A 15185-nucleotide genomic window follows, 5' to 3' on the forward strand; every position below is an offset into this window, starting at 1 on the left:
GCGTACTTAAGACTTTGTTAATATGTTTCAGTTGTGTATTCCAATCATCAGAAAATATAATCAGGTCATCAATATAAGAATCAGCATGCTCTTTATGTTTGGCGAGAAGCTTGTTCATAGTCCTCTGAAAAGTTGCGGCGGCATTTTTAATCCAAAGGGTAAAACTAAAAAGGCATATTGTCCTCTGTGCATCACAAACAGCATGAAAGTTTGGCACTCAGGGTTCAGTCGTATCTGCCAGTATCCTTTACCTAGATCAATCAAAGTGATGTATTTGGACTTTTGACACTTGATAAATTAGGTCTACGGTATTTTTCGTCGGAAAGGCATCAGTTTTCATCTGTGAGTTCAGGTACCGATAGTCTACACATAATCTCATGGTTCCGTCTTTCTTTGATACACAAACTACCAGCTACACATATTCACTCACTGACTCAACAATTAGCCCTAGCTGTAACAGCTCATCTATTTGTCCATCAACTTCATTTTTTAGAACTTCAGGTATCCAATATGGTTTCTGCTTCTTTGACACACTTCCAAGCTTTAGTTTGATGTTATGTTCTCTAACATTGGCAATTTTTGGAATACCAGATCTTAGGTTGGTATGCCTTCTTAAAATTTCTATGAGTTTTTTCCTCTTATGTGGTTCAAGGTGTGTAATATCACATTCTTCATTCGAATAGTGTTCTGCTTTCATTGGAAAAATTTTTGGAATGTTTTCAACTTCACCAAAATCAATGTCTGTATTATAAATATCACACCGACATTATTCACAGTTGTCTTGAACTCTCATATCTTGTTTGCGTGAATGTGCTTCGAAGAATTGTCAGGCATTTGTACTGTGTAATTATAATTAGTATGCTTTTCGGTGATTGTAGCAGGTCTGGTCTATCTGGCATAAACTTAGTTTTGACTAGCATGGATTAAGACAATAACCCTGTCACCTTCCTTAAATTCTTTATGACAAGTCTTCCGGTTATCATAGAATGCATAAGCGTGTTGCTTTCCAACAGCTTTAAGTCCTGCGTACTCAGCAGCTTTTTCTAACTCCATCTTCAAATCATTCAGATAATCAGTCGCTGAGCTTAATTGTCCATGAGGAACAGGAGTTTCATCAGCCATGATGTCTTCAAGATAGACAAAGGGCCATTAGGGCATATTCCATAAAGCATCTGCAAAAGGACTAACACCAGTCGTAGCATTAAGGACTTCTCGATAGGCCCAAATAATGTATGCTAGGTGTTTCTTCCAGTCTTTTGGATATTCTCTGATGGTATGATGTATCATTCCCTTTAAAAGAGTATTAAATTTTTCTCCAAGGCTGTTTGAACTTGAAGGTTGAGAAACTGTAATCGAAGGTAAAGGGTTGAGAACCTTCGGGACAATCCAATCTTTTTCAAAAACTCTTTAAGTCAGTAAAGCTGTAAAATTAGTTCCTTGATCCGAAGCAACAATCTGAGGGATTCTAGTGCATGTAAAGATTTGCAGGAAGGCATCACATGTTGATTTGGCATTCAGACTCTTCAGTGGTACCGCTTCAGGCTATCTTGTACAAAACATATTTATAATTTCGACAGCTTGGTTCTAGAGGTCCGAGGATATCCTCATTAATACCTGGAATGGTTCATTTGGATGTATTACCGGCATAATCAAAACTTGATCAAAGGGGCGCTTTTTCACTTGAAGTTGACAAGAAATACAAGTATTACAATATTCATTTACATCGTTCTTGATTTCAGACCAGTGGACGGAGTATCTCAATCGTTTGGCTGTCTTCTTGGTTTGCAAGTGACCCATAAGCTAGAATGAGCTAAATCCAAAATTTGTTTTCTTCTTTCTTTAGGAACAACTTATTGATGAACTCTTTCTCCTAAAATTTTATCTTTATGATACAAAAAGTTGTCAATAACAATAAAGTTAATTACTTCCATTCTTAGCATCTTGCCAGCATGCTTTTAAAGATGTATCATTCATTTGTTGAATTCTAAATAGTTCTGAATTTGAAACACATTTATCTTGACTCGTGCTACCTTTGGAGACATCCTTACTTGTGTCTTCATATATAAGAACACAACATTCTATTACTTTCTTAACAGTTTCATCCAGGGCTGTGGAATCGGGCAGATTTTTGTGTAGAAGGAGTCGGAGCTGGAGTCGCTAAAAACACGTCGACTCCTACTTCAGTTTTTGTTGGACAGTTTAAATCTGAAATGAAAGTAAAGTGAACTGAAAAAAAAAATTAATTACAAACTGAGTTATTATTTTTATTTATGGACTACATACATTAATGAATGGTTATTTTCGATTTTATTAACATATTAATAAATAAATATAAGCGAGGAGGATGGATGTGACATTTGCCATTATTGATTAAACTGATTCATTCAAATTTCATTGGTAAATTTAGGTAAGCAGCAATAGTAGTAAGAATTCCCAAAATTAAAGTCGTTAGGCGAAGGAAGGAAGCGAGGAGGAAAAAAGGCAATTTATTGATCAAGCAATGCAATGGGGAATTACACTGCACAAAAAAAAGGGGGGACAGTTCTATGTCTTCCATCCTACTCGGTTGATTGACAAAATTCAACTTGTGTTTTTCATGTCTCGAAAGCACAGCTTAAGATATGTATTAAATTTATATATAGCATTGTTCTAATACAGGTATTTTAAAACAAAATCGGCTTTTTTCTGAAATTGTAGAGACATTAGGTATTTTGGAAGCGGGAAAGAGGAAAAACGAGTGATGCCTTCGATGGGAATTGAACCATGGACTTCTGGCTTACGTGCCCAGCATTCATACCACTATACCACAAAGGCATGCTAAGAAGGTGGGAGAAATACCTTATATACTCCCCCTTGTAAAGGTCATCTGGGGATTTAAGGGACCCAATCGCCAAATCCTGGGTTTGAAGAATCATCATCCAACACCCTTTTAATTCGGGCGCAACTGTAGAGACATTAGGTTTTTTTTTTTTTTTTTTTAAGCAGGAAAGATAAAAAATGAGCAACGCCTTTGCCGGGAATCGAACACGGACCTCTGGAATACGCGCCCAGCATACAGACCACTAATTACACCATGAAGGCATGCTAAGAAGGCGGGAGAAATACCTTATAAAATGACATGCCAATTTTTTCCATATTTCGATTCTGATTCATTTTATGTCAAACTGCCAAGTTTGGTAAAAATTGTGCAAGATTTTTTTTTAAAATTTTAGCTCCTCAACGTTAATTAAATTTGATATATATTTATTAACATGTCTTGGTTAAAATTACTTGATTCCTTCTTCCAGAATTCGAAATTTAAACTTAATCCTAATATAATTCACACATTTTTTATGATTTATTTTTAAAATTTCTATTTTAAAATATTTTTTATAAATTTTTCGAAACAAATTTTTTATTATAAGCTATAAAATTTTAACATCATCTTTAGTTCTAGGAACACCTGTGAAAAATTTAGTTTTTCTATTCAAAATTTTCTAAAGGCCAGTTTACACCTGTCAGAGCAGCTCATAGTGAGCCAGCCGAGACCTGTACTCTGATAGATTGTTTACACCTATCAGAGTGGACTGATAACTCACCTCCGTTTGTTAACGAAATGGATACCGACGTGGCAGCTGCAGCAAAGAATATGCATTGAATATACAAAGATGTTCTTTGGCTGCAGTGCTTGAAGTCTGCGAAGCAGTTTCAAACGAATTGATTTCTGCTCTTGGGGGGGGAAGAAAAGGAAATGGGTACGTGACTGGGTAGCTTGCCGCAATGAAATAGGAGTATCAAATCAACTATTAAATGAATTTTGGGAGGAGGATGTCCAAAGTTACAAAAACGTTATTGTATTTAAGATACAAGGACTTGAAATATATTTTGTAAACCTGAAATATAATTGAAATTTATTCACTTTCAAAATATATTCATTAATTGATTTAAAAAAAAATTCAGTTTATTAAGGGAAGTTATTTAGTCAACTGTGGTTGTTGAAATTCAAATTAGCAAAGTTTTACTACTATATACAACTATTTATTTACGCCTAATTAATCATTTACAAAATAATGTAAAAGTAATAACGTGTTTTATTATTTATTAATAGAAAGAATATATTTATTCATCCAGAATCCACAAAATCAATAGCTCTCTGTGCATGTAATTAATTATGCAGATTTCTGACTGGAACTGTGTTATTTCTAGAGCAGAATGCAAAATTAACACATGGAATATTTATTCAAAGCTATCATTAACACGACAGAAATAAACTGTATAATATCTACCTAATTATTCAGAAAATCTTAAATAAATAAGAAATAGCAAAAAACTTGGGAGCATTACATATTTTATCACAGGTAAAAGAATATATATATTATGACATAGTTCCAAGAGGAAGATATTTATCGCAAATTGTTACTTTTGGATTCTACTGAAATTGTGTTTCTGGACAACACAAAAATAAAGTGATATCAATCAAATCAATAATGATTAAATATAGTGATTATACTTTACTTTTAAAATGCTAAAACGGATAGTTTAAGAAGATTAGAATTCATCTAGCATAATTTATATAAACCTTAATACACCCTAAGTACTTGCACTCAGTGTTTCACATCCAAGCTGAATTGTAACAAATTATAGCCCAGAATATTTTTATATAAAGCAATAAATTTAAATATCCCCAATAAAACAGATTTACATATCTTTTTCATAATTCCATTTTTATTTTTATAGTTTATAATTTCATATATTTATTGCATCCTCATGTAGGGATGCTTGTAGAAAAATGAATATAAGCTCACATAATTATAGAAGTATGCAACTTATTAATGAAGCAGTGAAGTGCTCCCTAACACTTCATAAGATACCTATGTATTAAAAAATGCCATGATTTGGCAATTGCTCAATCTCGGCGATGTCATAGAACTCAATGTCTCTATGTCCCTGCGGACGCTACTCGGAGGAACTGCTTGGATAGATTTTTCAACAGGTTCAAAGTAGAAATGGGACACTGACTATCTCCCCTACATTTCTACTCCGTCGAAATGAGCGTTTACATTGTCAAAGTAATAGTAATGAGCGGCTCGCTCCGAGCTGCTCTGACAGGTGTAAACTGGCCTTAAGATATACATGAATTTACATATTGGAGTATTTTGAAATTTGGCATCTTTTTTGTGAGCGATAATAATGCCAAATGTGGTTTACGCACTTTGTTAAAATTATTTGAAAGTATGAAAGATGACTTCCCCCCCCCCCCCCCCGCTCATCTACAATGAAAAAAAAAGAAACGAAAAATACGTTGCTATAAATTAAGAAGTTCACCGTGTAAATTATTCTTGACGAAAACTGAAATGAATAAAATTTAATATTTAGGCATAATTTGAATCGTAGAGTTGAAATATGGAAAAAATTGGCATGTCATTTCAGAAAAAGTACGATTTTTTGTCAAAATACCTATGTTGATGCTATATATAAATCTAATATGTGTCCTAACTTGCGCTTTCGAGACATGAAAAACGCAATTTGAATTTTGTCAATTGGCTCAGTAGAATGGGAGATATAGAACTGTCCCCCCTTTTTTTGGCAGTATATATATTTGTTGATGTAGAGGTTGTTAGAATTAAGAAAGTTTTTAGAAGATGTAGGGAACCCTAATGTTTCACTAACAGAAAGACTGTGGAATGATCTTTCAGAATCGGAAACTCTTCTTTCTACACCGTATATAGCCACAAAAAAGCTGCAATCTGAAGAATTAAAAAGAGGGGAGAATAGAAGAATGTGATGTTTGTTCTTTCTGAAATGGAGAGTTTATTGCAGAAGGAATCATTTGTTCAATGAAGGAAAGAGAAACTAGTTTGCTAGACAATTAGATCTTGCTGGGTTCAATATATATACACCGAATTTTGTTGGATGGTGAACAAATTAAAAAGGCAAAGAAAGCCATCTATGAACTTTCATTAAGAATGAAATTATTTTCAGAACAATTGGAGTATTCAACCAAGAACAGTCAAGCCGCACACATTGCTACTGAGTCTCTATCATCCTCTTCCAGTGATGAATTAGATTTTGAGAAGTATTTGGATAATATTGAAAAGAAAATAAAGAACCAAGACCATTTAGATTTAAAAATGAAAAAACAAGATTTCTGCATGGCCTTTAAAGAAATAGAGAAATATGATTGCTCTTGCAAGACACCTCTTTTAAGCCCCGTTCACAAGAGCAGATTCGGCCTGTAGCGAAAACCGGTTCTTCCAACGTGTCCCATTTACATGGGAAAGCATTAACTGCCTCGCCGAATTAGAGGTAGAACTTGGTTGAATGTTCCTTACATCTCGGGAGCAGGGCAAATGGGGAGATTTCTCGTATTATACTGCGCGGTTCCCTTAATTTTACTTATTGCTCGCTGGACTGTCAGCGAAACAATCGCGCTGATATGTCTGGGGATATGATAGCATCCCCCCAAAATTAGATGGAACTGTACAAGATATGGAAATTATAGACAAGTACAGACAAGGTTATCTAATGCTAGGTATTCCAGAAATATAGTTCAAATTAAAGTTAAGACAAGTGCATATCGGCTTCAACTCGACAAGGGACTCGGTACCTTTTGAATGATTTTTTTAAAAAATATTTAAGCATTTTCATCTACTTTTTATGAATATTATTAAATGGTTTTGTGAGACAAAATAATTTTAAGCTGAAAAAAAGTTTTTTCTAGTAATTTTTTTAAATTAAAATTTTTGAAGAAAAATTTTACAATTAAAATGTCTTTCTTCTCATACAATTTTCCATGTCTCCCCCCAGGTTTTTTATTGTATTTATTAGAGTGTTTTTAATAACTTCAAGGAATGATTTTGCAATTAATGAATTAGTTTCTGAGAAAAAAATAAAAATACATTTTTATCTAAAATCTTTAAAACAAATAGGATCTCAGTCACATATTCATTTCAAATAATTTTTCTTTTCAGTATTTTGCAAAACCCATCCTGTTTCTATAAAGTATATAATTTTAAATAAGCAGTAAAAATAATAAATAATTTAGTTCATACCTGTATATGTTTTAGGACTTTAAGTAAAAGGATTTATCGAAAAAAATGCAAAAGATTTCTCAGTTTGCATTTGCAGTTTAAAGAATGCAAACTGTCTAAATAGACTTTTAATCATTTCAAATCTTTAAAATTTTAATACTGAATTTCAATACACACACATATATATAAATCAAACCTAGTGCTATTTATTCAATTGGTAAATATAAGCATAAATTACAAACCCTTTTTTTAAAACCTTATGTGGCCAAAAAAATTGCAAAAAATCATAAAACGCAAGCAGAATTTTTTTTACCTGTTTTTGTTTTGTAAAACATGTTCAAAACAATTTTAATACATTAATTAATTATAATATTGTTACGTGCGTAAGGGTTTATAATAGATTGTTAATAGTTCGTAAATGATTGTCATTGCACTCAAATCCGATGATAGCTTAATTAAATTTATTTTATCAACAGAAACACTTCAAAGTTCTGGAATTTTCCACAGAAATACTCGCACAAGTGTTTAGAATATCACTAAGTATAATCAGCAGTTATGCTTCAATCTAATAAGAACGTTAAACACAATGGAATGCAAAACGCATCTTAAGAGAAAGTTAACTCAAAAATATCTCCAATCTTATGCTGAACTAACAACTGGTAACAATAACAACATATATAGTATAAATAATATCATAAAGATAGTGTGTAATAATGAGATTATTACTTTGAAACAGATGTTTCAAATTGATGCCCTAGAAGAATCAATATTTTCCATTCTGCTTCATTGCATATCTTTCAAAAAAGTTAAAAAATCATCCAATTAATTTCCTTTATCATTTTTTTCAAATGTGAAAAATTTGTTTTATAAGCTGGGAAAATCTCGGAAGTTTGTAACCGATGTATTTTTAGATATGAAATTTTAAAATTAATGGACATCAAAAAGTCTAAAAATATGGACGATTTAAAAAAATTCTCCCAAAATATTTTTTAAAAAAATTAAAAATTTCATTTAATTTTTTTTTCCTCCACAGTGTGTTATGGTGCAAACTATAATATTCTAAGATTCTCAGTTTATTTGTTAATATTTGCAAAAAATTGTTTCGACTTTAAGTTTGAAAAAAATCTAATCGTCTAAAAATCAAAAGCGTGACACCACATCCACAAGTAATGTATGTACAAAGTTTGAGTTCTATAGCTTATCGGAAAGCAGTTTAAAAATTCATGACCATCTTTTAACCATAGCGACAACCACCAAGAGTGAACTAAATAACAGCTTATAAAATAATAATAATTAAAAAGCATATATATTTCAGGAACCATTACGAAAGTTCAGGTACCAGTTACGAAAGTACAGATTACAAAATTAACAGCAGTAAACAACGCTAAAAATGTGTAAAAACAGTATTAGAATTCTGCCAATTCGGAGACGTGATTGTTCACAGAGGCTTAGGGGTAAAGGGCAGGAAGACGGTGGTCTTCTGAATGGGTCCTAAATATGAAACTCTTTCATGTCTCCTTTTTCTCCTCTTGCTAACGGCAGCTGTGTCGAGGAGTGTTGCACATGAATGGGGTTTTAGACTTATAAAAATCTATCCTGAAAAGTTAAAAGAAGTAGCCCTAACAGTAACAGCTCTTCCTCCTACTCAAGTCATTGTGGAAAGTTCTCAGCTCTAAAGTTTATCAAACTGGTTTACGATCCTCTAACAAAGATATTGCCGAAGCTATTCTGTTTCTTAGAAATTACTAATGCCAGTTTTTCCATTTATTTAATTCGCTGTGTTATCAATTGTTTTTCTGTAATTTCTATTACTTCTTTCATATTAAAAAATACGCTATAATCCATGTGTATATGTTTACATGTATATGAGGGAGTCAAAGTCGGAGTCTTTAAAATTCCAGGACTCCACAGCCCTGGATTTATTACACTCTTCATTAATTAGGTTTTCCCTATCATGGTTAAGTATTTTGTCAAAATTTTCAGTTTCATAAAAAGGCATTTCAACCAAACTATCTTTACTAATGTTTACATTTTTGCATTCAAAATTAAACTTTCATTTATCATCTCCAATTAACTCATTAAAAGCCCTTAACGACAAGTAAATCATTACATAACTTATCCACCATTGCACAGGTTATAAAAATAGGTGACATAAATTTATTATTTTCAGAACACATCACTAAAGGTAGGTTAATGAGAGGAGTTTGCTGTTAGGGCATTAGAATTATTCTTCAATTTCTTCCTTAGCAACCTTTTCCTTATCTTCATGCAAAAATATATTATGATACTTAGAATTACATTTTAAGCATTTTGATTAAGAATGGCAATTTTTTGTTCTACAGTTCCTTTCGAAACAAAGAAAGCACTGATTACAATTTTTTAAACTCTTTTTCCTTTCTTCCAGGGACATAACTCATTTTTCCGAAACACGATTTTTGCTTCCACAAAATAAGCAAGGAAAAGTTCGAATAGCTGCAATTTTGCTTACATTACGGGAATACTCAGCGCCAAACGAGTTAGCGTTAAATTAATTACAAGTGTGGAAATTGTTTCGTTTGTCATTGGATCAAGAATGCTTTTCAAGAGAAATTACATTAAGAGAAATTACTCTTGGAATAAGATAAATTTAATGCAGTTCATTCGCAAATTTTTTATTTCCCATTTTAGAAATTTTATGAGATCTTCGACATTAAAATTTTCTTCATCTGCTTTCTGACGAGCAAAATCAAGAGTTTTATCCTGAGGAATTAATAAAGGATACAGTAAACTTCTGTATGATTCAGTTTTGATTCCTATCGAATTTACCGACCTTACTTGTATGTTACATGTGTCATATAATTCTCTCAAAGCACGAATATCCTTTTTAAAGCTGCACCGCCTAACTGTCTAAGCAAGTAATTACATTTATCGACTTTGGATAGTTTTCCGTTTTGATTTATTGCCATGTCAGAAGTGTTGTAAAATGTCTGCCACACTTCAGTGTTCCCATAAAATTTATCAATCATAATTTTTGGCAATTTAACATTGTAATCAGAACTTTTATTGACACCAGAAATAGATAAATTATTACTGTCATTAGAAGAACCATTAGAAACTAGTGAATTATTGCTATTTCTTTTTTCTTTCAATAATTTTGTGCCTCTAAAACTCCTTTTCAATCTTTTCGTCGTATTCCAAGACACTTTCGATTTCAGTTTCAATGTCATTAACATCAGTTAAAGTTTTAATTTTTTCATCTAACACTTTCAAAGAAATGGCTTTTAAAATTTCCAATGCTTCTTTTAGGTCTTCAATGTTACCGGTTACAATTAAGGATTCAATAGAACTTATTACTTTGGTAATGGCTGAATGGATATCTTTCCATTTTTTTTTACATTTTGTTAGCTCTTCAGCCATTTTTGGTAAATTTGAATTTCACTTTACAACAAAATAAGTTGAACAAAGTATTTCTTAACTATCTGTAGACTCATTACGCATTTACTTGTGAACTTCGAAGAATCACTTATATCCTCCTTTGCTGACACCACTGTCATGCATTACTTCTGTGTGGCTTCTGGATATATATATATGTCCTGCTTAATGTAGACCCGAGCGTAATGTGGGCATTGTATGTAACAGACGTTTAACAGCACAAACACTTTATTAACACACGAATAAAATACATAGTTAACACAAAAATAGAAATAAAACCACGTTTATCATTATGCTGGCATACATTTGGGTTGTTTTTCCACGCGAGAGAGGCATTGCACACTGTTCACCTAAACTGCACATGCGTGATCATCACATTACCAAAAAACAAGCAACTGGGTGAGCAGATAGGAATACAGATTTTTTCGATGCACAAAATTGAAAATTTACTTTTGATCCCACTTAGCAAAAAGACACTGAAAGTGGTGCACAAACTGACTTATTTTACTATTCTATTAAAAGTTGCAAATGTAAACAAATTTTGGCATCGTCAGGCTTAGCACCACTTAAACAACTTTTAAATTGATGATAAATCTACAAATATTGCATACAGATTAACTAAAGGAATAGAAACCTTAATGTGAATATAAAAACAGCATAATTCAATCGTTTTTAAAGAAAAAATGCACAATTTACCACCTTATAAGAATAAAAAATACCTAGCTCACCAAGCCAAGTAACAGAGGGGGTATACGTATATATATTTATATACTTTTGGTGCAGCCAATTTCAACCAAAAAGATAGATGCACAACTACATGTTATTGCAGTCCCATATACAAAATATCAATGTTCTGAGGCTATTCATTTTTTAGTTACTATATACCGCTGATTTTTGTTGTTTGACTTTTAAATTAATCATTGAATTGCTTTGATCTTATATTACAAATTTATCTCTAATGATTATAATAACTTTTTTCCTTTCATTCATTCTCTATTTGTGCTTGAACTATAATAATTTTATGATTCTGATTAACTTTCTGTATATGCGCAAGATTCAAAACTAATGTCAAATAAATAGTGCTCCAGATTTTGCAATTATTTCCGAATTTTTGTAATTTTTTAATTTGCTTTTTGCATTTAATTTAGCATTTTTATTAAATTTAAATAATTTATTTTCATATTTGGATGCCTGTTAGTTGAGTCATTGTTGAAATGCTTCAGTCTTTAAATGTGTGAAATTTCTTTAGTAGAATATTGGTGTTTTCAGATTAATTTTAAGGTGCAGGCAAGATGCTCGTGCAAGATTTTCAAAACTGCGGTCTGATGTTCTAGTCAAATTGGAACTTCTTGATCAAAAACATGGTAAAACTTATTTCTATTAATCATAAAGATTTCGCCTTTGTTCACTGCATTCCATTCTGAATTTAAAAAAAAAAAACTCTCTCTATAGTTTCTAATACTTTTTGACAAAAAAAGTTTAATCAAATCCTCTTTATTCAATCCTAAGTTGAATTAAATCTTGTTTTTATATATGTAAAATATTGTTATTTATGTATTCGTTAAGAACTGATGGATCTTAATTAGATATTTAAATTGTGCATTATATTGAATATTATCTGTTAAATTGCTGATAATTGTAGAATCAGTATATAAGTAATTTACTCTTAATTTAATTATTAATATAACATAATTTTATTCTTTGCTGTATTCATTGATTCATTTAACTATATTTTTCCAATATACAGTCAAAGATCTAGACTCAGAACTTTGGCGATTTTAAATTACAGCAACTTGAACACTTACATTTAAAGCAACAGCAACTTGAACACTTACATTTTTTTCGATGTAAGTGTTCAAGTTGCTGTTGCTTTCCTTTTCGGTGTGCTGATGCTTTCTCTTTAATTCTATAGACAGACATAATTTCTTGTTCAATTACAAAGTTCCATTGTTCAAGACCTGTAATTGCTGTGTCGAGAATTCCAACTAACTCGCCAATTGACATTTTTCTGTTTTCAATAACTTGTCTGTCACTTTCTTTGCTATTATTAACAGTATCTAGATCTAGAACCATACTACAGATTTCGCTGTCCGTTAATTGATTGATGATTGGGGCATTATCATTGCAATGAAAAACTTCTGTTATAACATCTTCATTTACTACCAGGCTCACCAGCAGCCGAGCGGTCAATTCACTGAACACTGGTAGTTTAAACTGAACACTGTTTGTGGGATTCAAGGTTTGAATTCCACAAACAGGCTGGCTAAATATGCATTTTCGTGATTTTCCCTGTGTGCAATGTGTATACGAGCCAGTTTCTGTTAGAAAGTACTCCACAAAGGCATCCCTTAGGCAAATAACTCTTGAGGCTTTGCAGTAGTCATCACATAAACCAACAAACCAAAGCCTTTTACTGCCTCTTCTCCACATTTCTTTACAGAATCCTTTATTGGAAAATTTCACCTTTGATTGTGATATCAGCAAACCTTTTAATTTACAGCTATTATCTTCATCATTCTCACCATGAAATATGGTAGCTAGCCTTAAATTATGCTAAGCATTTCTTATAGTATATTTTATGCTAAAATATTATAAAAATTCTTGAATAGTCTTGCCATTATTCAAGAAATTTAACATGCATTTTAAAATGCTACTTTACATTTGCATTTCAGCGTGCACACTATTCCGATATCCATAGGCTGAATGATTGACATGCAATTTGGAGGAAAGAATAATACAGATACATTATCTCTCATTAAAACTTTTAAATGAAGTATGAGCCAAACAGTTGTCTACAGCCAGGACAATTTTTTCATCATCAGGTAAACCAACCGAATTCCAGTGTTGTTAAGCCTCATATGAAATTATTTTCAAACCAATCATTCATTAACGCTTGTGTCACCATGCTGTTTTATTTGCATGATATATGAGAGGGAAAATCTTTACTTCTTTAAATCTTGGAGTCATGCATTTTTTCCAATAATGAAAAGTTTACACTTGTGCGTTCCTGCAGCATTTGCATATGCTAAATTGTTAGGCACGCTTTAGAATGTGACACCATTTGGAACCTTTTCTGTAGAGTTTGCCAAGATATTTCGTGGTACATATTGGCAGAAAAGACAGTTTCACCAGAGTTGTAAATTTGTTCTGGAGATAACTTTTCACTATTAATGAGTTCAATGAATTCATCTGCAAATAGTTAGTTTCAATATCAGCTGAAGCTTTTTCACCTGAAATTTTTAATTGCTTTATACCATGGCGACTTTTAAATTTCATTAACCAACCTATTGAATATGTGCACTCAGTTTTTAAGTTCATTTCTTTATGAAATATTTTGGCTTGAGCCATTAACATTATACCTGCGAATGACACGCCCTTGCTGCAACACTGTCTGACTCATTCAATCATCACTTTGTCATGGTCATCACTTTTAGCATAACGAATAATTTTTCTGTTATTCATTGTGAGTGGGGAGGTCGGAATCCATAAAAAATTCAAAAAGTTCCTTTTTCTGTTTTCTTGTGTCATATACTTTCTTGTGCTATACTTTTCGCATAATTTTGAGACTAATATACCTTTATTCATTTTTTTGCAGCAATTCTACTTTTTGTTTAATGGACATCAAAACATACTTTCACTTTGTAGATTCTGTTGCAGCTTCAGAATTAGAAACTCTTTTTGACGTAATCTAATGTTCGGACTTTAATTTTCATAAATTTGTTATAATAATAATTGCTTGCAAAAAATAATAAGCTAGATCAAATCAGAAGGTTAAAGAACAGTGCAGTCTGCTATATTAACTGAAATTCCTTGAAATTTAGTAAAGTATTATTTTAGCCTAGCTTAATAGCATCCGCTGTATGTATGCAAATGATCAGAAGGTTATTGATACGACGTGTTCCTTGATCTATTATACCAAGATATTTTACTGTACATTTATTTACAAGCCATATGCCACCTGGCATGTTTACAAGCGTTATGTCTCCTGGCATGTACATGATACACACATTCTGCCACCTGGCATATAAATTGATACATCATACTAGTTTTCTGCCACCTGGCAGATACGATGCAATTATATTAATTAGCGGTAATATGCCTGACATTTTTGGCGTGATCGCTCCCTTTAGGTCCTATAATGCAACTAACTCTTTGTGCGGTGTGCCCTCTGGCTACAAATCACTGTGATCACCGAGGAGGCCAAAACATCTTCCCCTCCGATGAATTGCTGTCTTCAGATATGCAAACAAGTAAATGAAAAATATAGAAACTGGAAACATACAAAAATCTTCAAAAGTACAAATTTACGTATTGCACTTACCAATCTTCTAGCTTATTGTATTGAAAAGTTAACTATAAGGGTTAAACTAAAGCAAACAAATAAAGAATATTACTACAATAAGCAATGTAAATAACAATAAAACATATTCACTATAAACCAGGCAGTTAAAAGTTAATGTTCTTCAACTGGTAAAAGACACAGTTTGGTAACAGGACGTTATATGTCCCTGTGCACAGTTTTTAGTCTTACCACTCGGACATTATTGTCTCTTCCAGGAAACACTTCTATTACTCGCCCGAGTTTCCAACGTAGCAAAGGCATGTTATCTTCTTTAATGAGAACCAAGTCATTTAGACTAATATTTCTGCTAAACTGTCTCCGTTTGCTGCGCTGCTGTAGTTGGCACAGGCACTCTTTAGACCACTGCTTCCAAAACCCTTGGAACATCTGCTGTATTAGTTGCCATCTCTGCAATGGAGATA

The 15185-nt window shown here is 32.3% G+C and overlaps 1 protein-coding gene across 2 annotated transcripts in view; it reads left to right on the forward strand.

The window, feature by feature from the left end:
- PICK1 (protein interacting with PRKCA 1) overlaps positions 1-15185 on the forward strand; it is a 113666-nt gene that overhangs the window by 77299 nt on the left and 21182 nt on the right. For both annotated transcript variants that reach the window (XM_085817032.1, XM_085817031.1), the window contains one exon: positions 11691-11785. In XM_085817032.1, the coding sequence (XP_085673158.1) occupies positions 11691-11785 (95 nt within the window). The remainder of the gene's footprint in view (positions 1-11690; positions 11786-15185) is intronic.

Source organism: Stegodyphus dumicola, chromosome 5, assembly GCF_044657685.1.
Source record: "Stegodyphus dumicola isolate Sdum_Otavi_A_Nest chromosome 5, ASM4465768v1".
Classification (NCBI taxonomy): domain Eukaryota; kingdom Metazoa; phylum Arthropoda; class Arachnida; order Araneae; family Eresidae; genus Stegodyphus; species Stegodyphus dumicola.